Source organism: Lepidochelys kempii, chromosome 13, assembly GCF_965140265.1.
Source record: "Lepidochelys kempii isolate rLepKem1 chromosome 13, rLepKem1.hap2, whole genome shotgun sequence".
Taxonomy (NCBI): Eukaryota; Metazoa; Chordata; order Testudines; family Cheloniidae; genus Lepidochelys; species Lepidochelys kempii.
Genome location: NC_133268.1, coordinates 30,853,608 through 30,880,725, shown reverse-complemented (window position 1 = coordinate 30,880,725; position 27,118 = coordinate 30,853,608). Strand labels below are relative to the sequence as shown.

The 27,118-nt window shown below is 51.0% G+C and overlaps 1 protein-coding gene across 3 annotated transcripts in view; it reads left to right on the top strand.

Annotated features, from left to right (window-relative positions):
- The window catches only part of LOC140897389 (rho GTPase-activating protein 39-like), a 120,610-nt gene extending 94,654 nt beyond the window's left edge, over positions 1–25,956 (top strand). For 2 of the 3 annotated variants that reach the window (XM_073309976.1, XM_073309977.1), the window contains exons 5-10: positions 1,844–1,933; positions 17,688–17,761; positions 19,369–19,568; positions 21,384–21,475; positions 22,858–23,027; positions 23,389–25,956. In XM_073309976.1, the coding sequence (XP_073166077.1) occupies positions 1,844–1,933; positions 17,688–17,761; positions 19,369–19,568; positions 21,384–21,475; positions 22,858–23,027; positions 23,389–23,583 (821 nt within the window). In that variant the 3' untranslated portion in view covers positions 23,584–25,956. The remainder of the gene's footprint in view (positions 1–1,843; positions 1,934–17,687; positions 17,762–19,368; positions 19,569–21,383; positions 21,476–22,857; positions 23,028–23,388) is intronic. The other variant, XM_073309978.1, reaches the window with a different exon arrangement.
- The last annotated feature ends 1,162 nt before the right edge of the window (positions 25,957–27,118 follow it).

Below are 27,118 nucleotides of genomic sequence, written 5' to 3'. Positions count from 1 at the left end.
CCTAAGGACAGCACCCGGTGATAACAGCCTGTACGCCAAGATTAAAGGAAAGTGCTGCTGCTGGAGCCCCAGAGCCAAATCCAGATTGGCACCAAGCAGCTGCTGTGCCCACTGGAGTCAGTGGGCCTGACTTGACTGGGCTCCTTATTATGGCAAGTTCCCCCTGACTCAGTATTTTAGATGCTGAGCCAGGCTCTCAGGAGAGGGAACGGCTGGTGCTCGATCCCTGTAGGACTGACCTTGCATTGGGTTAGGGAAAGTTTGCATTCTGTCGAACATATCAAGTATGCCACACGTGTGCAGTGGGATATCCTTGGCCCACGGCTTGTGTAGAAATTCTTCCCAGCAGAATCTCTGCATGGGCTGCAGAAACTGGTGTTCACAGCCTTAGCTTTTGCCTATTGCCCTCTGCCATGTACACACACCCTGAAGAACACAGGTGCACCATGTTGCTAGCCTGTGATGTTCAGTGGGGACAGATCCCAGGATCTCAAATTCCAAGTGCAGTCAAAAATGTCATGTGGATTTGTTTCAGGGTGTAAAGGATATTCCCCTGCACTCACCTAACGCAAACATGGCGGCAGGAAGCTTACTCAGACCTTCCCAATGGTTCTCCTGTGGGCTGAGACAAAGCGTTCGACTAATAGAATCATAGGAATGGAAGGGACCTCGAGAGGTCATCTAGTCCAGTCCCCTGCTCTCAAGGCAGGACTAAGTATTATCTAGACCACCCCTGACAGGTGTTTGTCTAACCTGCTCTTAAAAATCTCCAATGATGGAGATTCCACAACCTCCCTGGGCAATTTATTCCAGTGCTTAACCACCCAGATAGGAAACTTTTCCTTATGTCCAACCTAAACCACCCTTGCTTTAATTTGAGCCCATTGCTTCTTGTTTTTCTTAACCTCTGAGGATAGGACAATTTACCTTCCTCTCCTTGTAACAATCTTTTATGTATTTAAAAACTGTTATCATGTCCTCTCTCAATCCTCTCTTTTCCAGACTAAACAAACCCAATTTTTTTAGTCTTTCCTCATAGGTCATGTTTTCTAGACCTTTAATCATTTTTGTTGGAGCTTTCAGTCCTAGAGGAGAATTTTCTGGATGAGTGAGGGTAGAGAGTCTAACGGAATGGGAATTGCAACCTTAGCTCAATCATTTGCTCTCCATAAGCATGCTCCTAGATGGAGCATTGAATATTAATGCTTCCTCCCATGGGTGTAGCAGCTCTGAGCTTCCCCTTGGCCAGAAATTCAGGGGCAGAAATAAACCAGGGGGCTTTGTAAACTGGCTCGGGCAGGATTTTCTTCCTCTCATTTCCCAGACTTGGGTGCTGCAGGGGCCAGTGGGATCACTAGGTCAGTCTTGCTAAGTGCTGTTGGGGCGGTGTTTGGCGGAGGAGAGGACAGCTGATCTGTAAGCAAGACAAGCTTGCGGAAGGAGATTTGACATTCTGGAGCCTCCCTCTGGTATCCTTGCTGTTCAGTGGATCCCAGTGATGGTCTCTCTGAGCCCTAGCCCAGGCCCCTCTGGAACTGGTTGATACCAGAGTCATGGACACAAAGTTCTTAGAGGCTCTTGCACTTTAAATAGATTTTATTCTCCTCTTCCCCATCTCCCCAGCCATGGCCTCCAGCTCTCCTAGCATCCGTTCCCTGACCAGTTGAGGCCAGCCTGCCCCCTCGTGCAGCCCCAGAGCACGTTGCTTTCGCTGATGTCTGTGGGCAGTTTTGGTGTCTTGCTGTCCATGCTGGGTCACTGCCTGCATGCTGTAAGGTGAAGGAGGCGGAGCGCGTTCGGTCTGCTTTGAGGTCACTCACTTAACCGTGCTTTGGATTTTCAGTTGCCCAGCGCATTAAGGAACTTCTGGATCTGAAAAACAAGAAGAACTCCAAATCCAGGAAAAAGAGGAAGCAAAACACCGAGGAAGAAGGTAAAGAGAGGCAGAATGTGAAGACTACACATGCATGGTCTGTCAGCCTCTGCAGTTAAACCTCAGACACAGCAGATTAGTTGCTGTGGGAACTATTTGGTAACAGAACCTGTAACACGGTGTTGTTCAGTCTAGGAATATGAATGTGTTCAGACTAGCCCCACCTATTAAGGTTGCCTAACAATTCTCATTGTAAGACTCTGTTTTCAGTTACTTATAACTTTACCAAACGTTAACCTTTCGGTCTGAAATTTTACATGCCTGGTGTCTGCCTCAGGCTGAATTTTTTGAAAAATTTCATCCAAAGAGGTTTTCTCATTTCTAAGAAAGAGTCTAGGGACCTTCTCTTTGGATAGCTCTAGCACAGAGGTGGGCAAACTATGGCCCGTGGGCCACATGCAGCCTGCGGGACCATCCTGCCCGGCCCCTGAGCTCCCGGCCGAGGAGGTTCGCTTCACCCCCTACCCCGCTGTCCCCCGTCCCCTGCAGTTACGCTGCCACATGGGCAGCGCAGCTTGCGCCCGCCCACCTCCCAGGCTTCCCAATAAGCCTGTCCTGCCGCTCTGAGCGGCCTGGTAAGGGGGCGGAAGGAGAGGATGGTTGGATAAGGGGCAGGGGGACCCGGGGGTCAGTCAGGGGACGGGGCAGTTGGATGGGGCGGAGGTTTGGGGAGGAGGGTGGTCAGGAGACAGAGAGTGGTGGTGGGGGGTTGGATAGGGGGTGGGGTCCCGGGGGGTTGGGGGTCCCGGGCAGCGGGGGACAGGGAGCAGGGAGAGTTAGATAGGGGGTGGGGTCCTGGGGGGGCAGTTAGGGGCGGGGGGTCCCGGGAGGGGGTGGTCAGGGGACAAGGAGCAGGGGGAGTTGGATAGGTCAGGGGTTCTGAGGGGGGCAGTCAGGGAGCGGGAAGTGGGAGGGGCGGATGGGGGCAGGGGCCAGGCTGTTTGGGGGATACAGCCTTCCCTACCTGCCCCTCCATACCATTTCGCAGCCCCAATGTGGCCCTCAGGCCAAAAGGTTTGCCCACCCCTGCTCTAGCACCACCATGCTTTGGAGTAGGGACTTGAAAGTTGCCAGGGGATTGGCCTTTGTGCCAGGAATGTGTCTTTTGCCATCTTTGTGAAAATTTGCCCACATTTAGCTAAGTTATAAGCCCTTGAAAAAAATCTCAATTCATGCACGATCAATAGGGACGTCTTAGATTTTAGTAGTGACATTCCTGAAAGATTCCATCATCTCTGGGCCCAGGGCTGTACAGGACTTTCACCGCAATGGCAGCTCTGGGCATCTGCCGGCTGTGTAAGGGGTGGGTCCTGTCACTGGAACTGAGAGCAGGGAGCCTGTGACCTTTTGCTGGGCCCAGGCAGCATGGAGAAGGCAGCTGCTTGTTTCGAATGCAGAGGGGATAAGCACTGAACCTGCAGGGGAGTAGACTGGGACAAGGAGCCTTGGGGTGCAGTGGTGAGTGGGAAACTGGGTCCAGCAGCTGAGGTGCAGAGTGTGAAGGAGACTGGGACTGGGCTGAGAAGCCAGAGGAATGGAGATTGGGACCAGCTAGATGAGGACAATGAAGAAAGCATTGAGAGCTGGTGAACCGGAACCCCTGGGAAATGTTTGTGCCTACTGCCAGGAAGGAGTAGAGAAGGGCCAAGACCTACTGTGCTGTGGAGATCCTTGTACAGTTCCGGAGTTGGGAGCAGCATTGGTGAAACCCAAACTGTGCAGCCCAGAAATATTCCATAAACGGCAACCTCCATTGCATGTCACTCAGAGGTGAACTGTTTATGTGCATCATGCTAATCAGCTTGGTTCAGCTTTGATTTACAGTCACCCTTGGCTAATAGTTGCTTGTTTTCCATCCTCTGGTTGGTTGCGAGCTGCATTGTATAGAGGAGGGGGATTTTTCAGACACTCTGCAAATGCATTTGGGTCCAGGGATCTTTCAAGTGAGAAGGATTGTGCAGTTTCTGCTTAATCTCAGCTGGTCAGACTGGCCTGCCAATTGCAGACTAGCTAGTATCATGCTGGGGCTGACTCTGCTCTAACTGCCCAGGGCAGAGGCCCATGCTGTTCTGAGCCCTGCCTCCTGCCCCTCCCCATTCCAGAGCTTACAGTAAATATAGTGTAGGTCCCCTCCCTCATGCCCCCACAGCTGCCAGCCTTCCCACACCGTTCCCTGGGGCACTGTGTGTGTTGGGGGGTGGGAGGGAGCAGCCTGGGGCGTTCCAGAAGTTGTCAAAGCCTCAGAGTTCCACTGAGCAGCTAAAGCTCATGGATACCCCGTGTCCCCATTATCTGCAGCTCTCTTCCAGTGGCCTTGGGCCTTTGGGGGGGTCTTCTGCACACACTGTCCAGAGGGGGTGTGGGGCTATGCCGTGTTTCCCCCATACATTTGTTCAGGCTTCTCCTATGTTTCCCTGTCTTGTGGCAGTTGAGGAGATTGGGGTTCCCCCGTGGAGTGTCCCCTGGCCATTTCCAAGAAACCAGTCTGCTTCCAAAACTTTGTTTATCTGGTTACAACCCATCCTTTGCCAGCCACTCTGGGCTCACTACAGCTGTCTGCCTGCTACCTGCACAATAATCCCATGATGGGAATGAATTACTCTCCTACTGGGTGTGTCCTCTGGCCTCAGCTGGCCAAGATCATGGGTAAAAAGACCCAGGAGTGTTGGAAGATAAGTGACTGCATGAGTTACAAACCAGCCATTCCCTCCCTGCTGCTCACTGCATCCCAGGGCCAAACACCAGCGTTGCTAACCCCAGCTATTCAGAAACCACGGGTCAGGGACCAAAATAGCATGAGGTTTGAAAAGTAGGAGATTGGAGTTCTTTTTCTTGGCCCCTTTGTGTGGGTGCCTTGAGGAGTCATGTTTTTCTGCCAGGCTGGATTGATTTAAATCCCCAAGTGGAAAGCCTCAATTGAAATAATCTGTTTTAACTAAAAAAAACAACGAGGAGTCTTTGTGGCACCTTAGAGACTAACAAATGTTTTTGGGCATAAGCTTTCGTGGGCTAAAACCCACTTCATCAGATCCGATGAAGTGGGATTTAGCCCATGAAAGCTTATGCCCAAATACATTTGTTAGTCTCTAAGATGCCACAAGGATTCGTCCTTGTTTTTGCTCATACAGACTAACACAGCTGCCACTCTGAAGTGTGTTTTAACCAACTTTTTCATTTGTACTTCAGTTATTTTCCAAAGAAAGGTGCATTCTCATTAGCTGATATGACCATTAAACATGTTGATTTACAGCTAAATAGAGCCTTTACGCTAGATTTTGTACAATTTTTTGCTTCCCAGGAGGGTACAGTATAACTACATACATTTATTTAAGCAATTATATAGCTTAATATTTTCAGATTTTTATTAATTATAAATTTTAGTGTGTGAGAAAATGGTGACTGATATATTGCTTATTTACTGGATAATTCACTTTTGGCTCATGATTTGTGTCCAGCTGCATTAGGATGGTGTTTCACATTTACAACAAATGATTTATTACAGTTGTAGTCAGTGAATTAAACTGATTATTTCAGGTCAACCTAGGAATAGTTTCAAGTAAGGCCTGGTCTACACTACAAAGTGAGGGAGACCTAGCTGTGCATGTGTCTGTACCTGAATTTGTCTCCCACCGATGTTAGCACCCCATTACGATGACGCAGTAACACAACCTCCCTGAATGGCATTGAGCCATGGTCGATGCACTGTAGTCAACGCAGTGCAAGCGTAGACACTGCACTACCTATGTCAACCCTAACAGTCCTCCAGCAGCTTCCCACAATGCCTGACACTGACCGCTCTGGTTACATTGTGAACTCCACTGCCCAGGGTCACACAGGCTGGAATCCTCCCCACTCCCTGAAAACCCCACAAATATTTGAAATGCCTTTTCCTGATTTCCCACCTTGATGAGCACACCTAGCAGCTCTTCACTGTTGTGTGCAGCTGCCCATGCCTCTGATATGTTCCACGCATGCACTGGCCCGCAGCAGACAGGAGATATGGGATCTCTTGGGCCTGTGGGGAGAAGAGACCGTGCAGGCACAGCTATGGAGCAGCTGTAGAAATGTGGACATCTACAGGCAGATTGCTCGGGGGATGCAGGAGAAGGGATACGACAGAGACCGGCAGCAGTGAAAACCAAGGAACTGCAGCAGGCATACCAGAAGGCCAGGGAAGCCAGCAATGAATCCGGTGCTGGGCCACAGAGTTACTCAATAAAATTCTATTCTTTGGAAAATAATTCACATTTATTAGTTCACAACATCCGCTCCGGAGTGCCTGGTGATCCTGAAAGCAACCATTACTTGTTATTGAACATTCTGACTCAACGTCTAGGATCAGTGACAAACCCAGTGTTATAAACGTACAGCAAGCACCTCAACGTTAATAGGTGCACTGACAGTTTTATATTCATAGATGTTCACCAAGCACCACCCAGTTCCTAACAGGCCCCAAAACAGCAGGGCCAAGTAGAACACAGTACACCACAACATGTTACTGTGACTCACCGTTCAAGTGCTCTTTCAAGAGCACCTTCGCTCGTATAGCTCCACACTGAGCTTTTCTAATAGCCCTTGTGTCTGGCTGTTCCAACTCAGCAGACAGCTGCTCCATATCCACCCTTTGCTGAACAGATACTATGAAGGATACAGCAGGCAGATGTAACCATTGGGATGTTTTTTTCAAAAATCCAATCTTGTGAGTAAACAACGCCAGCAACCCTTCTATCTACCAACAGAATATTCGACTGCCCTGCTGCACTTGCTGAGCTGGTAATTGAATCTTTCGTTGGTGCTGTTGAGATGGCTGGCTTCATTAGCTAGGAGTAGATTAGGCTGTGGGAATAGGAGTGGGTAGGCTGGGTCCCCCAGGATCACTACTGGCATTTCAAAAAAAGAAAAGGAGTACTAGTGGCACCTTAGAGATTAACCAATGTCACCAGTGGTAATCCACCAGTCGGAAAAGAGAGTCCATGCTTGTAGATTACTGAACAGTTCTGTGTTCTTAAAGATGAAAGTGTTATGCACCTTCCCGGACCAGCGAACTTTGATGTCAGTGAAGCGTCACTGGTGTTTGTATAACCATAGAAAAATAGTCCTCTCTGTTGATATACTCTGGTGCCAAAATAGGGATGTGTTTGCCATCTATCACTCCATGACAGTTCAAGAACCCCATTGCTGCAGATCCATCCACTATGTACTGCACGCTGCTGAGAGTCAGAGTCCTGTGTAGCAGGAGATGATTAACAACTCTGTACACTTGCATGACAATGGCCCCCACAGTGAATTTTCCAACTCCAAAATGATTTCCTACTGACTGGTAGCAATCCAGCATTGCAAGTTTCCACAGTGCGATTGCCCCTTGCTTTTTCACTGTCAGTGCAGCTCTCCTTCTGGTGTCCATGTGGTGGAAGGTGAGAGCGAGTTCAGAACATGGATCAAGAAATGTGGCCTTTCGCATCTGAAAGTTCTGCAGCCATTGCTCATCATCCCAAACCTGCATTACAATGCAATCCCAGCAGTCAGTGCTCATTTCTTGAGCCAAGAAGTGGCACCCTACCATCTGCAGCTGCTCTGTGAACACCGCCAACAATCCTGAGTTGGTTTTCATTATGTTCCACAACAAGGAATGGGCACGTTCCCTCCCTGATTCGATTCTTCTTTCAGTTCTGCAAATATTGGAGGCTTGTGCTTCCCATGCTCACGACAATAGTAAAAAGAAAAGGAGTACTTGTGGCACCTTAGAGACTAATAAATTTATTTGAGCATAAGCTTTCGTGAGCTACAGCTCACTTCATCGGATGCAGTGCAGGTTCCATGCTGCTATCAGAGATGGCGGACAGCAAGGAAGGTCATGTTGGTCCTGCTTTGAGCAGGAGGTTGGACTAGATGATCTCCTGAGCTCCCTTCCAACCCTGATATTCTATGATTCTATGTGGGTTTGTGGGATCTTTAAAGAAGGCATGAAAATTATGGGATATGGATGACATGTGATGGAGACAGCTGCATGCTGGGAACTTGACCCCTTTCTCCAAGTCACCCCTGCACGACTTTTTCCTGCCCTGCCATGCATTGGCAGATCTTCCCAAGAGAGCGCTTTGGATGGTGATGAGCTGCACGCTGGGATATGTACCCATGGTGCACCACACTGTGCATCAATACAAGCACTCCTGGTGACCACATGCAAGGAGCCAAGTATGTACGCATACAAACGACCTACTCACTGCGGCAGCTTGATGCTGACGTAACTTGTGTTGGCCCAAATTTGTAGTGGAGACATGGCCTAAGTGAAAGTGATGGGAGCTTAAATTCTTACTTATCTAAGTCTCTTGAAAATGAGACAACAGTCTCCTAAGTTTCCTAGGCTGTCCTTCAAACTTTGAAAACTAGTAGATCTCATCCCCTCCCTCTTCCTTTTTATTCACAGACTGGACGAGAAAGACCAGCTTTCCTGCTTTTTCAACTCCCAGGCAATTTCTCAACTTTGAATTAGTCCAAATGAAGAAAATATTCTTTCTAATAAGTACCAGAGGCAGCACTCTGAAGAACTTTGTCCCTTCTTCCCACAGTCTCCTGCTTTGACACCAGTGTTGCTCCTTTCTGGTTTCTCCTTCTGCTCCTTCTACCTTGTTACTCAACTCCCCCGCCCCACCCAACCCCCCAGCAAAACAAGAGAACTAACAACAATCCAAGACTTTATCTGCTCAAGTAACCCACATGCCTCTTGCACAGCGTATTTTATATGGTATGGGGCAGAGGAGGCGGCCATTGAGAAATGAATGGGTTTCTGTGTGTTTGTCTCTCTGTCTGTGTACACCTGCAAGGAGAACAGGGTAAGTTCACTTACTTCAAGTGCCCAGAACCATCCAGAAGCAAGGGCTCGCAATTACTGGGTAGATCAGTGTTTTTCCATGAGCTGGAGAGTAAGTTTCTGTGGTGGGTGGAGTCAGAAATATTCATAATCAGAGAACTGAGCCAATCAGAGCTCAGGGAGGGAGAAGCTGTAAAATAGGAGCGTGAGACCGCTCAGGTGGGCTCCATGGATGATCCTGATGAGGTACATGATGGTGCCTCCTGGAGTCAGAGGCTGAGTCCCACCACCTGAGATGATGTAGCACAGCCCCGGGTCCCCCTTAGTACAGCACGTGACCTATTGTGCCATATTTATAAACCTTGACCTCCAAAGTTCGATATTTTTCCCTTGAGTCTTTCTTTATTTAGAAAAGTAGCCTTTAACTCACAATTTTTGATTAGAGGCCATGGATTCAGCATATATTATTTATTACATTGTTCTAAGAGATTATAATAAGTTTAGGCCTTAACGCATTTTGTATTAAATTCAGATTTCATTTTAAACAGGTTTATTTTTAAAAAGAACAAATTATTATAATTTGAACAACAAAATCAAAACAAATCTGATTTCAATAAAAAATAGGTTTCTTTTTTTTGTCAAAAGCTCGTTGATTTTTATCTGCCCTGTTTCCAGCTTTTTTCCCCAGTGATGAGATCTGGAAGTGTTGGTGGTGTTTGAATGCAAGTGGAGAGTTCCTTATGCTCACATGATTCTAGAGAGTGGAGGATATAAATATTGAGAGTTTCACACGGACATTTTCAAAGTTGGCAGCACTTAAGCCTTTCCCTGGGTATAAATTGCAGTGAGACTGCCCCTTCAATGGGTACCTTTGTGTACACTCAGGAACGTGGCTTTGGAGTAGGGATGTCACCATGGGACTGGCCCCTTTAAGAGGGAGTGTGAGCATATATCCAATTCCCTGCTGCCCACCTGGGCCTTATAGAGGGTAAGACAGCAGCAGTAGAAGGACTGCTACCCATGGACCTCTCTCCGCCCAGGGAGGTAAGGGACAGAATTATGAGAGCTGCTGGAAGCGTTCCTGAAGGAAGTAGTTGGGAGCCCAGAAACACAGGCCCCAGAAGGAGATCTGTACAATCCGCTGAACTGAGGGCAGAGACTGCAGGCCAGGGGACTTTATTTCAAGTTTATCTCGACTTAATAAAGTAGAATCCCAGCAGGGGAATTTCTTCTTATACCTTTGGACTGTATGGGATTCGTAAGGGGCACTGAGAGAAGGGAAATTGAGACAAGGGGCTGCAGAGTCACATGTAGCCGGCAAGGGATTCTACAGGGTATGTACATTCTTTTACAAGGGGTCAGGAGTGCTTTGCAGATAGGCAGGGGCATGCTAGAGGCACTTGATATTTTCCCTTTCTTCTTTAAGCGGAAACGAAGCACATGAGAAATCAGTTTGGGAAAGGAGTAACTTCAACGTTTTGTAAAATTCCAAGAGAGGAGAGAGTTGCTTGGCTTTGTTAGAGAAACGTAATTAGCATTGCATCTCTGCTATTGATTTTTTCATTAGTTACAAATGAGACACCTTGAAGTACACCACCAAACAGTGGTGTAACTGGAAACACAACCAGAGATATCAGGCCTTGTCTGTGCTGGGATTTTTACACTAGTGCAAGTCTCTTTTTACACTAGTGCTTTCTGTCAATGCATAGGCAGGCCCTTCTTTGGAAAGAAAAAGCCGTTGTTAAGTCTCTCACACGAAAGGCATTCTAACAGTGCTAGGTTGCAAACTGACATCCTTAAAATCTAGTCCCAGATCATACAGAGAAATGCCTGAGCATCATCCGACTGCCACGTTCGCACACACGTTCTCCAGGGCATGGTTCTAAGTCCACAGCACTCACTGCATTTTTGTTGTCGAGTTTTCGTTCCACATCTGTTTGAGAAGATCTGTTCCTTCTCTCCTCTGGATGTTAGCTGGGTGTAAAAGGGCAGCTTCTTTAATGGGAGGGGGCGTTGCCTTCTTTTGGCTTGTGTTGTTGGGTTGGCATGAGGGAAATAGGAAAACAGGGCTTTTCTCTCCCTGCCAGGGCCACTAGCACTATTCTGTTTCTAAAATAGCTACGGCTAGTGTTGTGCTTAGGGGTGGATTTACCTGGATTTCATACAGGCTTGCACTGTGCTCATGCAGTGGAAGAATGTTTATCTTGAAGATTAGCCCTTAAAAGTTTTGTGGCTCTAATTCTCGAGGGAGGCTATTCAGTCCCATGTCAGTGTTACCAGGAAGCCCAGTTCACCTTAAGCTGTCTGTGATTTGATTTGTCGTGCATTCAGATCCAGCAGCAACAGACTTCCTCCATTTACATACTGACTGCACTGAATAAGCCAGGCTTTTGTACAGTTTTGCTTTCCAGTATTTTGAAGCTAGCATCAGAGTCTCACCATCAGATCCACTTGTTGCTTTCCATTAGAGTCTCTTCCCCAGCTCACCCAGTGAAGTCTGCCTCTCATTCGGTTGTTTTCTGCATGGCCCTGCTAGACTTCTCTGAATCGGAGGGAGCAGTGGATACTACATGGTTGGCAGCAAGATGACACAGGGGCCTGGGGGCTCTATGAAAGCAGGGTATCTCCATTTTGGTTTTGCTTGTGTGTTTGCCCAGGGTCTGGAGCTGTCTGTGGCAAGGACAGGCTGATTTGAAAAACCAAAGAGAACCACTGACAAGGGTAAAAGGGGTGGGGGTTGCAGTGCTTTTCAATGGACATCTTCTCTCGTAAGTTTGTCTGTGTTCCTACACCAGTCTAGTCAGTGTATTTCAGTAGCAAAAGGCTTGCCGTCTCCCTAAGCTCCTACATGCTCTGAATTCCTTGTTTTGCTGACAGCATGAATGACGACACAGAGTCTGGAAGCTACATTCCATTGGAAGCCCCGAGTTTAGACCCTTTTGTTTATAGTAGTGGTGATGTCACTGTCACAAGTTTGCTGTTCCGCTCCTCAAGATCGCAGTGGAGGAGGGGTGGCTTAAATCCCACTGGTAATTACGGCCCACTGGTAATTACAGCCTATTCTCGAATAGCAGTTTTTTTAAAAAGTTTTAGCAAATCATTCAGGGTGAAAACTCGCCAGGTCATCAAGTTCATCCTCATCTGGATACCCAATAGCCAAAAGGCCCAGCAGCAACACAGACTTGCGCACGTTTCTTATCTGTTTTATGTGGGAAGGATTTTTTCTTCTCCAGCAGACTGGGCGTTCTTTAGTGTTATTTTAAAAACGGGTATGTAAATTATTGTCTCATGTATTCTAGTTGTGTACTGTTGTGTAGAACAATTAAGAGCCACACATACAGAGCTGCTGCTCATAGCTCCATAGTTAAGAGTGTTTATGCGAAGCAGGGACTTGCTTTCTTGGGTTTATAAGAAATTCAGAGTATTTGCTCTCTAGTCTCACCCCACTTACCGAAGGGGCTGAGATTGGCAAGTTTTAAGGGAATCAGATGGCAGATCAGATGTGAAGCATGTTTGTGGTTCTGTTGTTGAGATGCTGTGCTGGGTTTGTAACACTTCTTGAGGCACTAGTTGTGTACTGACAAAGCTTAGAAGCCACAAACTTACCCTATGTGTGTGGTCAATATCCATGGCAGGGGGTCAGGAAAGGCTAGGGTAAAGAAGGAAAGACCCAGAGAGGTATAGCTCAAAAAGAAAGTGTTTGTTAAATCATTCGTATAATCTAGAGCCGGGGTGGGCAAACTTTTTGGCCTGAGGGCCGCATTGGGTTTCTGAAATTGTATGGAGGGCCGGTTAGGGGAGGCTGTGCCTCCCCAAACAGCCAGGCATGATCCCGCCCCCGCCCCCATCCGACCTCCCCGCTTCTCGCCCCCTGATGGCCCCCTGGGACTCCTGCCCCATCCAACCCCCCCGTTCCCTGATGGCCCCCCAAGGACCCCTCCCCAACCACCGCCCCGCCTGCTCTCGGTCCTCTGACCACCCCCGGACCTCCCGCCCCTAACTGCCCCCCGCCGCATCCATCCAACGCCCCCCCTTTGTAACTGGCCCCCCCCGGAGCCCTGCCTCATCCAACCACCCCTTCTCCCTGACTGCCTCTGGACCTCTAACTGCCCCCGACCACCCCATTCAACCCCCCCTCTTCCTGACTGGCCGCCCAAAGACCCCTGCCCCATCCATTCTCCCTGCTCCCTGTCCCCTGATCGCCCCCTGCCACCCCATCCAACCCCTCCTCTCCTTCCTGACTGCCCCCCCAGGACCCCTGCCCCCATTCACCCCCCATTCCCCGCCCTCAGGCTGCCCTGACCACCCCCTGAACTCCCCTGCCCTCTATCCAATCCCCCTTGCCCCCTTACTGCACTGCCTGGAGCACTGGTGGCTGGCAGCGTGGCTGCACCAGGACAGGCAGCTGTGCAGCACAGATCACCAGGTCAGGCCAGGCTCTGCAGCCACGCCGTCCAGAGCATTGCGCCATGCGGCAGCATGGCTGCGGGGGAGCAGGGACAGCCTCCTGGGCCAGGAGTTCAGGGGCCGGGCAGGACGGTCCTGCAGGCTGGATGTGGCCCGCAGGCCGTGGTTTGCCCACCTCTGATCTAGAGTAACAGAGTGACCAGCTGCCCAAGCTGTACAGTGATCAAAGCCCCAAGAGTTTCTCAGTGTAATGGCAACTGAAGCCAAAAAAGCATATGCAAATAGGTAAGCACCTCCAGGCCTATGTATGCATTCACCACAGATCTCACCTCCCACAGCACTGTCAATTCAACATATCTCTCCTTTCCAACTACCTTAGACATTTTATAGGCCCTAGACTCCTTCCCTTTCCCAACATGCCTTGCCAAGAGGAGACTGACAGCCAGGCTTCCCTTTTCTCATATAGACTACCAAGGCAAGCCTGCTTGGCCCCCTGTCCTGAGCCCACCCTCGAGGATACAACTGCCTAGGGTTTGCTTCCTGTTTTTACTTCTCCCTGAAATCTGACTACCCCAGATTGTTAGCCCTGGGAGAAAGGGGAGCTTTGATCCACACATCTCAGAACTCCAGCCTCAAGGTTCTGACAATCAAAGGAGTAGAACAGATCAAACCCTGGGTTGATTTATCATGCAAGGCTCTTCCTTATCCTCAGGGACCTCATGGAGGCCTCAGCCTAAAAACTAGAAATTGGATTAAGTCCTGAAGCAAGAAGCTTAATCTCTCCTCCAGAAATTTTGTTAGCAGTATCCATTAACCTTGGACATTCTTATTATCTATATAAATGTCCCTTCCTTCTTTGACTCTTGCTAATTTCTTATCCTCAAAGACATCCTGTGGCAGTGAGTTCCACCGTCAAATTACAGATTGGGAGGAAAGGTATTTCTTGTAGGCAGTTTTGAATTTGCCACCTTTTCATTTCATTGAATGTCCCCTTGTTCTTGTCTTATGAGCCAAATCACAATCTACCGTCTCCTATTTTATATACTGGACGCCACTACACGTGAGGTAGAGACATTGTAACAACATAGGTGCAATATGGCTCACTTAGCATCACGGGTGGACTCAGCTCTTAAATGCTCAAATCTGCATTAACAGAGCTTTTGCATTGGATTAGTTTTTTGCTTCAAAATTTCCTTGCGGATGGAAGTTCTGAGACAGTGACCTCCTCCCGTGTGGCTTGAGGAAGAAGGCAAGAGAATGGGCTGGGACTCCATTTCTCATTGTATTTCCCAGTCTGTGTGCTTATAGTGTTTCATTTCCAGCTGCTGTATTCAAACCAGCCAGGAGGACATTTTTCTTTCAGCATTGTGCTCGAGAATTTAGATTGGCTGCTGGATGAACATGTCTGTGCGGGCATGCGGGAGAGAGTGATTGCACGTTTCTCTTGGCCTCTGTGAAGTGTCTGTCTATTTATTATATTTTTGGCAAGGCTGCCCTCTATTTAATTCGCAGCCAGAGAGGTTTCAGTCGCTCTCAGAGGCACAGGTTCACAGAGCTCGGAAATTGTGATGGGGTCACCTAAATTATATGATGAGTGAAAGCTGTTCTGTAATACAGAGCGTTTGATTTTAAAAACCCCAAGTGTTTGGAGCTCTGAAGCAAGTTTTGGACACGGCAGAGAATCAAATGGGCAGATCTGAACACACCTTTAAAGTAAACAGTTAGGGTCTGGCTTGAAATGAAACAAAAGGCCAATAGTTTTGGATCAGTAATCAGTGTTCGGTCAATGCAGACTCCAGGGAGTCCAGGCTCCAGCTAAGGCATTAGAGTTCTGAGTCAATTAGCGTACCAGAGGTGCCGAATCAGGGTGTGTCTATGCAGCCAGTGGCAGCGGGCTGTTCTGTAATACAGAGCGTTTGATTTTAAAAACCCCAAGTGTTTGGAGCTCTGAAGCAAGTTTTGGACACGGCAGAGAATCAAATGGGCAGATCTGAACACACCTTTAAAGTAAACAGTTAGGGTCTGGCTTGAAATGAAACAAAAGGCCAATAGTTTTGGATCAGTAATCAGTGTTCGGTCAATGCAGACTCCAGGGAGTCCAGGCTCCAGCTAAGGCATTAGAGTTCTGAGTCAATTAGCGTACCAGAGGTGCCGAATCAGGGTGTGTCTATGCAGCCAGTGGCAGCGGGTCCCCGAGCCTGGGTCGACAGACTGGGGCTGCACTGCTGCCCTAACAATAGCTGTGTAGACAGCACTTTGAAGTTATGGCCTTCATGTCTAAGGCTTGATCTACACTACACCTTATGTCACTTTAACTAAGTTGCTTAGGGGAATGGAAAATCCACACCCTGAGTGACGGTACACCGCCCTAACTCCTGGTATAGGCAGAGGTAGGTCAACGGGAGGGCTTCTCCTGTCAATGGAGTTACCACCTCTTGGGAAAGTGGAGTACCTGCACCGATGGGAGAAGCCCTCCTGTCGGCGTAGACAGCGTCTTCGCTGAAGTGCTACAGTGGCGCAGCTGGCCACTGCAGCCTTATAAGTGTAGACAAGCTCGCAGATGCTGCTAAATTACACTAAGTTTTGGAACTGACAGTTCTTCACTTATGGCGCCTTGAGGCACATTCCGTACAACCAGGAGACGAGCCATCTCGGTCTGTCCCATGTGGGTCTGCTCCTTGATCCTTGGCTCAGTGCACTGTAATCACTGCTTCACTAGTTACTAGAGCTCAGGGGACCCTGCCTACCCAGTGAGACATTCTGTGAATTTCACCTCGCTGCCTGGGAGGTGATCGTGAGCAAAGGGCGAACATTTGCACGTTTATTTGCTGTTTGAAATTATTCACTCATTCCTCCAGTGAATAATTCTTGGTACTTTGTGCATACTTGAAATTTGAAGTTCATGCTTGGGTTACATAAGAGTCAGGCATTGTTTCTGTACCTGACTGGATGAACTATGGAGCTAACCAATAAAAATTTGAACTTCAAATTGCATCTTCACATGTAAAATCCACAATTTGTAGTTTGCATTGTTGTTTGCTAGTTTGGCAATTCTCTTTCTGTGAATGTTTGAGTTTAGAATTCACATTTGGAGAGTCTTTGTGCCAGCAAAGCTTGTTTACTGGAATATTTGCAGAAAATAAAGATCAATGGGGCATGAAGCACATTAAAACAACAAATGAATACTCAGGGTGGTTTTATTCCTTCCAGTATTTATGCAGCTATAAGGATTCACACAGGAAAAATCCTTTTGATGTTTGTGTAATGTAATTTACCTGGATTAAATTAATCAATAAACAATATTGTCTTCCCCAAATGCCCTGGGTGATTCTTTGTTAGGCAGACGAGTTAGGAGAAGCCAGTCACACAATAGCTCCTTTTTTTCAGTTGACAGTATAAATATATTTCTAGCCCACACCCCCTTCTGTAAACCAACCCTCTGCTCCATGGCTCAGGCCTCGGAGCCAGCTCCCAGGGCTGAGCGATAATGAAACCAGAGTTGTTAGTGCATGTGCTGATTCAGCTGGGTTCCCAGCTCTTTATCCTGGTGAAAAGAGACATGAAGGCGAGAACCAGGGGCAAGGGAAGGGATCTCTCCCTCTGCATGTAGATGATGCTTGTTCTTAATTGAGGGCTCAGGCAAAGGAAAGTTGTGTTCTCCTCCTTTGGGCAGGGCCCTCTGCCCAGCCTCTGCATTGGCCAGTTGCTGCTCCAGGCAGCGTGCTGCCATCTCCATGTGCCCTGCCAGTGATACATGGGCACTTACCCTCCATCTCACCCTGAGAATTAGCTCTGTGTGCAGAAGTTCCTTTGACAGGGTGCACGTATGGTCAGAGCGCGCCAGACACAGCTCGGCAGGTGCCTGCGGAAGGGAATGTGGAGCCAGACACTTGCACTCTCCTGGGTGCACATAGTGTGTTCAGAGGATCAAAGCAGCGGTGCGGCAATTCGTGCTTGGAGCATTGGGAGCCCTCAGCGGTGGGATGCAAGGTTCAGATCTGTGTGCTTTGAGCCAGAACACCGAGCACCACGAGCCCCAGGGACTGGGCTTCTAATGGCACTGCCAGCAGGCTAGGACAGCCATGCTGCTCGCAGGGCCAGGAGGGTGCAGGGCACTGGTCTGAACCCGGGGCAGGGGCACTAGACTGCTCCGCAGGTTATTCCAGCTAGAAGCAGCTGTTAAAAGAAATGCAGAGAGCTCTTGCAACGCACCTACAGCACTTGAGCGAGGACTCGTTAATTTTGGGGTCCAGTAAGGGAACGGTGCCCCTTCAGACTGTATCTCAGGGGAAGAAGGGGGAGGTGTTGAGGGTTTTTGCAAGTGCAAACCTTGCCCAAATCGTACAGGTTCATTTTCAGAGCCCATAGACTCAGATGTTTCCTGTCCTTCCCAGGGTGCAGAGCCCAGCTCTCTGGGAGGGACAGAGCCCAGGGGCCCTGTCAAGAGAACCCCCAGTATTCATGGTGACCACATTTTTCCTCTGGGGGTCTGGCAACGCCATGGGACTGACTGGCATGTCTCTCTCTCTCTCCTAGGTTTGCCCATCAGCACGTACGCCAGGTTCTGTTACCGGAAGCTGCAGAAGGTGGCGGTTACTGGGGGCAAGAAGGTGAGGCACCTGCTGTGCCCTGGAGGCTTTGCTCTCATGTCTTACGTTGCCTTCTCCAGCACCCCAGACACTAATGGGTTCCTTCAGGCCCTCGGCCCCCAGGGTGCTGTCCTGTGTTAGAGGTGGGAACTGGGCTGCAGGGGGTGAGGGGATTCACAGCCACACAGTGGATGAGGCCTGACTCCCAGACTCTGTTCCCCTGATAGTACCCTGCCTGGGCAGGGAGCATGCAGGGTGCTCATGGGGCCCAGCAGGCAGGTCCTGTAGGGGAATATTCCTGGCCCATGTGGCAAACACAGTGCTCAGCTTTCCCTGGAAGGAGCAGGCACTGCCCATCCCATGGGGGGGAAGGGATAGCTGGCAGCTGCATTTCCCTGCAAGCAGGCGTGGGTCTCATTTTAAACATTCCTAGAAGAGGGAGGTCCAGGAACAGCCCACTTCTCCCCCCGCCCTGGTGGAGCGCCATGCTTGTCATGCAGCCTGCCCTCCAGCAGCACCTGTCCCGAGGAACTGGATCCCAGAGAGGCTGGATTTTGTCACATTTCCCCAGGGGCCTCTGCGCAGTGAGAGCTCCGTGGAGAGGGAGGAGCACTGACACATCCGTCGGGTGGTAGCAGGGGCCCAGCCCCCTGGCAGGACAGGAAACGTACCGGTACGTGTTCCACATAGCTCCAGCCGGAGCTCTGGGATCCATGGCGCTCCAGGCAGTCAGAGGGAGGTTTCCTTTTACCCCTCCTCAACCTTGTTGGCAGAGCTGAGCTCTGCTGGGCTGCAGCTGTTCTGCAGACTGCATGGTGCCGCCGGTCATTTCAGCACCAGCGCAGGCTAGAGGCGGTTTGATTTTCCCCTTGGCCATGTGAAATTAATAGAAGTTGGGTCAGTACAAGATATTACCTCACCCACCTTGTCTCTCTAATGTGAAATTAAGTTAGTGTCTTCATCAACATTCTCCAGAAGCCACGGGTTTTGGGTGTCCAGCTGGAGCCTGATTTTTGGAGGTGCTCAGTGCCTCTGCAAATCAGGCTTCTACATGTCGAAAGATGGACACACAAAGATCCCCTGGAAATGGAGAGAGCCGGGAGTTCGCCTCTGCATTTGGAATGTTGGCTTTCCCTTGTTCCATTGCCAAGAGGTATTTGAATGAAATAGCTGATCTAACGAATGTGTGCCCCCTGCTGGCCCTGCAGCAGCATCTGTTCACAGCCCATCCCCAGAACCGAGCTCATCCCTGCTGCTGCCCCAACACTGTGGATCCTGGCAGGGGCGCAGGAGTATTTCCCAAATGGAAAAGATCAGAACATGGAAACAGAGCCAGAAAGTAACACTAGAGCCGTCCCCAAATCTCTCTGACCCACAGCCAGCAGTCTCCCGGCTCTCCTGGGGCCTAACGCATTCGAGCTCCTGGTCCTTGCACATGCCTTTTGCATAACAGGGATTCTGTTGCAGGACTTCCTATAAGCACGTGGCCCTGTGGCCATCTGGTCATCTTCCATGTGAGCCATGGCCTCCACGCCCCAGGGCTGCTTGCTGCCTCTGCCTGCACGTGGCTGATCTCCCAGAGATACGACATTATAGCACGAGTTAACAAACACTTTCTGTGCCCTTAGGGCCTCCGTAAACCAATGATGGAGGAGATAACACACGCCAGAAATGCCATTGTGACACCATCGCTGTTTGGGAGCTCTCTGGAGGAAATCATGTTACGGCAGCGGGACATGTATCCGGGGAACAAGCTGCCTTGGGTACAGATTCAGCTGTCTCAGCAAGTCCTGGCCCTGGGGGGAGAACAGACTGAAGGAATATTCAGGTGAGCTTTAGGGATGGTAGCTATTTCACTACGTAGAACTCTGGCTCTGTCCACATTTCAGACCAGTCAGAAGTGGGGGTACAAGCAGGAGCTGTCCCTGCTCCACCCAAAACTGCACTCACACAATCAGCAGAAAGTCACCTCTCCAGTACTACAGACCCCGGTCTAAGCCTCTGGCTAACACACCATCATGGTTCCCTTGCCCCAGCTGTCCCAACCCAGGCTCTCTGCCTGGGGCTTCCTCCGACCTCTCTTCTCTGCAGCTGGGGTAACGAGCGCCTGCACCAGTGAGTCAGCAGAACCCTGCTATTCCAGCAGAATCAGCCCCACTCACGGGGATGTGTTTCAGGCACGTGCCACCAGCAGTCCCTCAAAGGAGCATTAGTCCCTTAGCATGCGTCACAGGAGACGTTTTCTTCTGCAGGCATTCTAGGAATGATTTGAGCTGCTTGGGATGGTGGGTGAATCTCAAGAGCGCCTGGCACAGTGTTGCGCTTTCAGCTGGTGAAGTGGTTGTGGTTGGACAGCTCTGGGAGTGAGGCCGAGCCCTGGGATGGCCAGGCAGACATGCTGGGAAAGATCCTTCTGTGCCAGCAGCGTTGGTGAGGCTTGGGGTGTGGTATCGTGCTGGCTCTGCAACGAGTGTTCTGTCCAGCTGAGTCTAGAGATGTTGTGTGTCACTGCCCTGAGCCACACAAAATCCTGGCAGGGGGAGCGCAGTACTAACCACAAATTTCTCTGGCACAAAACTGGGGCGGAAGTTCGGCAAAACACCATAATTCTTGTGTCCCACTGGCCAGTGTAATCCTCAGGAAAGGGCTCCGCAGGAAAGCCTAAATTAGCTAGATCCTGTAGTCAGACTGAAGTTGGTGCCAGCCTCACCCTATGGATGAACTTGCACATCCCTGGGAGGGAAGGGGCGGAGCTGCTGGGTGCTTGTATTCCTGTTTCCATATTACTGCTGCACGTAACAGCAGGGACCTGCAAGGAGGCCTTGCACCCTGAACCCCAGGAGGGATTTCGCTGGCCAGTCACTGGGGTAGCTGTAGCTTCCATGTTCAGCACTCTAGTATTGTTTAACTAAGCATCTGGCAGTGACCTTAGCACAGTGCCCCTAATCATCACTTCTCCCTTAGGTACGGCGGGTAAGGAACAATTTGAAAGCAGTTACTGGTAATTACCAAACCATTGGATCTCCCTAAATAGCCTCTGCACAAAGGCAGATTGCAGGGCCATGTAAAATACTCCCTAACTGTTACATGTGATTCCGAGTCACTGAACTCATGCTGACTACTTCAGCACATAGGAAGCTTCTGTCTTGATGGTGAGTAGGACTTTGCCAATTCAGCTCCCATGTGAATATGAGAGAAAGGAGAGATTTAAATGAGGTTGTAAGCTAACTTCTGTAAATGTGTGATTAAGAACTCATGTAGAGTCCCACATGTCAATTACCCCATTAAAATATGGACCTGGCCTAAAGCAGCTTTCAGATTACTGCATCCCCCAGACCTACTCTGTACCATCAGACTGACCTACTGCTACAAGCATGGCACCAGGAAACCAGCAGCTCCGACTGAGAGAGACTGGCAGGGGGATTTCTGAAGGGCCATTTGAAATTGACTTGGATAAGAAACAGTACAGACTTGCTGAGTAAATGTTTCTGCAAGTGCTACTAGCCCGCAAATTCACCTCTGCAGGGCTCCTCCCAGTGACAGTCTCACACCCATGGCTGCTAGCTTCCTCCAACAAGGCGGCTTGCTCTGCAGTCCATTTGGACTCAAAGTCCAGTTGCTGTATTTCTGGGTTCGCTTTCAGAATACCTGGCGACATTGATGAAGTCAACGCCTTGAAACTGCAAGTGGATCAGTGGAGGATCCCCAGCAACCTCAGTGATCCCAATATACCAGGTATGAGGCTGGATAGCCATGTAGCTATGGGCTAGTCCAGAATAACGTGTGCAGAGTATGCTTCCGAGGCAGTGTGAGAACACAGGAGACACGCAGCTGGGTGGTGGCCAGGTGCAGGACACTGAACTCGGGCACCACAGACACGGCTGGGTGGTGGGAAGAGGCAGGGCCCCGCACTCGGGCACTGCAGACACGGCTGGGTGGTGGGAAGAGGCAGGGCCCCGCACTCGGGCACTGCAGACACGGCTGGGTGGTGGGAAGAGGCAGGGCCCCGCACTCGGGCACTGCAGACACGGCTGGGTGGTGGGAAGAGGCAGGGCCCCGCACTCGGGCACTGCAGACACGGCTGGGTGGTGGGAAGAGGCAGGGCCCCGCACTCGGACACTGCAGACACGGCTGGGTGGTGGGAAGAGGCAGGGCCCCGCACTCGGACACTGCAGACACGGCTGGGTGGTGGGAAGAGGTAGGGCCCCGCACTCCGGCACCGCAGACACGGCTGGGTGGTGGGAAGAGGCAGGGCCCCGCACTCGGGCACCGCAGACACGGCTGGGTGGTGGGAAGAGGCAGGGCCCCGCACTCGGGCACTGCAGACACGGCTGGGTGGTGGGAAGAGGCAGGATCTGGTCCTGTCAGAGAGCAGCAGCTAGGCAGGGTTGCACGTGGCAGGTCCTTGTAACATAGGGCAGGGAGGGACTCCTGGGTCCCTGGCTCCAGTCCTGACTGTCTCAGGTGACCACATGATGTAGTTTTGGATGAAGGATGCCAGGGAGCGTTGACGTGCTCAAGTGAGTCAGTAGGTGGCACTGCGGAGCAACGGGGGCTTTTCTGCGGCTGGTGTCAGCTGTGTCCCGAGAGGCAGGCGTTCAGAGGTCAAATCAGAATTCGCTTGTGGTCAGCAATATTGTCAACTCCACAAATCGTGAGGCTGGCTTCCGTGTAAGCAGTGCAGAGCCTGGTTCTTGGCTTTCCGCTGGCTGAGCCCTTAGGCCATACTTGGAGACACGTTCGAGCTGTTCTCTGCAGCCAGGAGGCCAGGCTCATTTGAAGCGAGAGTTGCTCTGCTGCAAGTTTCTGACTCAGCAGCTGGGGCTTTAAGAAGAACATAAAATATCGCGAGAGGCAGTGAAATCAAGAGTTGGAAGCACTGGGGCAGCAAAGATCCCGTGTTACTTTCCCACGGGCAGCTCTGGGCAAATTCCCACTCGAGCCATCCCACTGTGCCCGCAGCGCCCTTGCGGTCTGTCAGCGTGGCCCAGGGTCTGGGTGTGCTGCTGCGTCCCGTCAAACTGCGGGAGGCGACGGAGCGTAACTCGTGTCCTGGCTGGGGCAGGCTTGTTGGCCTGGTTTCATGCCCCCTTCCCCCGTTCTGCCTTCCCTCCCAGCCTCCCTGCTGAAGCTGTGGTACCGGGAGCTGGAGGAGCCCGTCATCCCCCAGCAGTTCTACAGCGAGTGCATCAGCAACTACGAGAACCCCGCTGCCGCCGTCGCCGTGGTGCAGCTTCTGCCAGAGCTCAACAGGCTGGTCCTGTGTTACCTCATCCACTTCCTGCAGGTGGGCACCCCTCCCTGCCCCACCGCCACCCTCTCCCCCCGCCGCGAGCTGGGGGCTTTGGCCCTGGGCGCCTTGCCTCTTATTCCATGAGCAGAATGTGTTAATTCCCAGCCCGGTCTGACAGGGAGCGGGGCTGGTCCCTCCCAAGGATCGTCCTGGGAAGCCCTCTGACCCCGGTGAGGCTCCCCCATCCCCCGGCCCCACATGCATGCTGCAGGATTTCCGTCTGGAGAAGCGTCTGCAGCCTCATGCGCCAGCTGACCCCCCGGAACGAGGCCTGGTTCCCTGGGCCTGGCTGCTTCCCCCCCCCAGCCCCCTTTGCCCCGTTGTTCTGGTTGAATCTCCTCTTCTCGCCTCACAGATCTTTGCTCAGCCGTCTAATGTGGGCAAGACGAAGATGGATGTGAACAACCTGGCCATGGTGATGGCCCCCAACTGCCTGCGCTGCCAGTCCGATGACCCCCGGGTCATCTTCGAGAACACCCGCAAGGAGATGTCCTTCCTGCGCATGCTCATTGTGCACTTGGACACTAGCTTCATCAGAGCGGTGGTGTGAGGGGCTGGCCCCCATGGGGGGCTGCGGGGAGGGGAGCACAAGGGCTGGCCCCCCCCAGGACTCGTCACCAGAGATAGCGCGAGGGTGCAGAACGCCCGCTCCAGGCTCGGGTTCCCAGCTCTAGGATTTCTGCCATCTTTCCTGTTGTGGCACCAGCATCAGCGTAAACTGGGGGAGTGTGGGAGGGCTCAGGGCTCGCCGGCGGAGTGGCTGGCCAGCGCTAGGGAGTCTGGAGTGTGGTGCTGGGTCCGTCGGGCCATGCTTGGCGCGGAGTCACCCAGTGGCTCCTATGTCATTGGGAATGGGGAAGCTGCTGCACCAGCTGCTCCAAATCAGGGGTGCAAGCTGGAGCAGAGGCTTCCGGTTAGGAGTGTGGGTCTGACACCCTTATTGATGTGCCTTAGTGCAAAGGGTGGGTGACTGGGGCGCAGGAGACATGGTCAAGGCGGGACCCTCGTGTCCCTTTGGTTTCCTTCCAGCCCCTGCCATACGGTGGCAATAAGGGCTGTTTCCATTGCAGGAATAACGCCAGGTAACTCACGGTCTGCTTCCCCTCTGCCTGGCAGTGTCTGCAGACACCCGGCCCCCTAGGGCTGTTTCGTGCTGACTTAGTTCTGCTTGAGCAGCCAGGAGAGACTCCCCAAGCATGGGGGACTCCCTGGGGTCGTAGGGCCAACCCTTCTACATCTGCTGGGGTGAGGCAAATGATGTCAGGGGTCTTCTGTGTTTGGCCAGTCCCTCCAGAATGGCCATGGAGGTCTTTGGAGCTGGTATATGATGGAGCAGCAGCTCACTGGCCTGTGGGTCAAAGAGCTAGAAAGGTGGCGGATTTGTACCAAGCACCGCTCCTCCAGGCTGGAAGACCGATGCACTCTCTATTGGGTGGGGAGGGCACTTACTGGTAACAAGCAATCGCTAGGTTAGCGTGTGCTGTTGTGCTCGGAGGAGTGAGAGGGCTTGCTCCAGGCTCGCTACACCAAGCACTATGCTCTGTCCGCTGCGTGCCTGAGCCAGGAGTCGCCCCTGCATTCTGCCCACTGCGTCCCCGTTACCACCAAGGCAGCTTGTGCCGTAAGTCATCAAACCAGGAAAGCAAGCCAGAGCAGCTGGTGTGTTTCAGAGGCTGGCTGGGGTGGTCTCCGAAAGGCTGTGGCTGACCGTGTTCGTAAGTGCCATAAATGCTCTGGGCTTGCTCTGGGCCAGTGAGAGTGTGGTGAGCCGCAGCGAGGAGGGGGTGTCTTTCTGAGGCTGCTTAATGGGAGCATGTGGGTTTCCCCTTGGCCTCCAGCCAGTCACACATTCCTTCGCAGACTGTAACTCCTAATTACGTGGTGTCCAGTGCTGAGACTGTTCTTTTTTAAGCATTTTCTCTACCAGCGGCAGGCCTGTTATGGGCCAGATCTCTGAGCCTTGTGGTTGTTTGTACAGCACTACACCCGCCAGTGGTATCCAAAGCCATATTCACGCTTGTGCCTGCAGATTCCCCTCATCCCAGTTGTTTCTCATGTAGGTGCCAAACACAAGCCAGCCTTCTCCTGACTAAACCATTTGTGAGCCAGAGCTGCAGTGGGATACGTTCCAGCTGGCAGATGCATTTAAAGGCTACTCTCTGCTCATGGCTGAGCACAGGTTTCAGACAGTCGGTGTGACACGTACAGGGACCTCGGAACACTTGTAGCTTATGAAGTCGATGAGTCAGGGAGCCCTGGGGTGCAAGATCTTCAGCCAGAGTTTGGCCTGTGCCCTGTAGAACCAGGGGCCAAGGTGCTTCTCCTTGTACCAGATGCGAGGTGCTGGTATACTGGGTTAGGAAGTCCCTGCTCCTCAGGTCACAACTGATCGGTCTGTCATGGGTGCCAGAAAGGGTTCAGGGACAGGCTGCTTCCCAATCTCACCCCACTGCAGAGCTAGGAAGCAAGTCAGCTCCTCTGGCTTCCACAAGAGGGTGTTGAATTTACTCAGCTGCTTCCTTCCTGAATGGTCCCTGCTGTTCACGTACCAGCCCTGGGTCACTGGGAAATTGAAATTGTTCAACATTGCTCAGGGTGTCACATCCTCACCCCAAATCAGCTGGAATGTTTGCTCATGCCTGGCTCAGGATCCCCTTTCATTGGGTTGTAGATATGCACCTGTCCCAGGGCTGTCAACTGCAGCTAACAACATTGTGGGCAATGATTCAAATTCTTCCTTGCCCTTCGGTGTAGCAGATAGACATTTGCTGTTGTCTATATCAACCCTTTTTGCCAGGGCTGTAAAATAGGCTAAGGAATTACACTGGATATTGTTTTCTTTTTTGCCAATCAGTTTGTAAATATGAACCCAATGAAGCAGCCTCTCCTCTGTTCCAAGAGTCATTAAAAATTCAGTGGCGAACCCTTGTCCCTCCTGTGCATTTTTTAAGCTTGATTCGTCCGCGTGGAGCTTCCTTTTCCAGTGGTGGATGAGCTGTGGTGTGAGTATTTGCAGATGGACACAGGCTGCTGCTCAAACTCAGCCAGTTGTGTGGGAACCTCTGGATCTTTCCCCCATCCCTGTTGCAAGAAGAAAGCTGGGAACAGTCTGTATTCTGGAGCTGTTCACCCTCTGGAGTTGCCTTAAGAATGTGGTGATCCCATTTTGCTGTGCTGTTCTACATGATGAATGTCAGAGCAGTTCCCAGTAACAACTCTGCTACTCATCTTTCATGGCTGAAATGTCCCAGGCTTGGGCTCTGTCGTCAATTTGTGTGTGTGTGAAAGTTTAAATCTCTTCAGCCCTTTCAGGTATGACATCAAAGATTTACATTTTCTTCATTGTAGTTATAGTGTTGCCCCTCTACCGGCCAGTAGAAGATTCTGGGGCCTTGCTGCTTGGGGTCCTGTTGGAGGAGAAATCAGTGGTGTAGAATCTGGGAATGGGTTATGTGTAATTTTGTTTTATTTGCACACACACACACGTCCTGGAACAGAGGATGTCAAACAGCATGCAGGGCAATCCCTTCTTCCAGGAATCTCCGCCCTACACCTGCTTCCCAGGGATTAACTCTACATCAAGAATTGACTCCAGTCAGAGATCAACACTGAGAGCAAACTCCTGTGCTCATACAGGTCCCTCTAGGTAGAACAAAGTTAGCAATACACAACACCAATTTGTCTCTTTCGAGTAGATGCAGCTGTGTATTCCACTTAGGTGTGCGCGCCTTAGGTGTGCACACCAGAGAAATTGTCGAGCAGTGCCTGTAGAGGGGCTGCGCTTGTGCCCTGTGGCTGTGGCCCCTCCCCTGGCTATATGAGACAGCACCGCCCTGACCCCCCTCACTTCCTTCTCACCACTTGTGGCTGGAGTCAGAGCTCTGTGTGGTTGTAGCCGCATAACCTCGCAAATAGTTTAGTTTTCTAGTTGTATATGGTTTGTAGTACCCTTGGTGTTAGAGGTAGTTTGTTTCCCTGAGAGGACCACAGCAGGTTTAAACATTGTCCTTCGTGCAGAGGAGAGATTCCCACATACACAGCTTGCTCTGTCTCGGCGCGGATCGTTTAAGAAAGGGTGGCTCAGG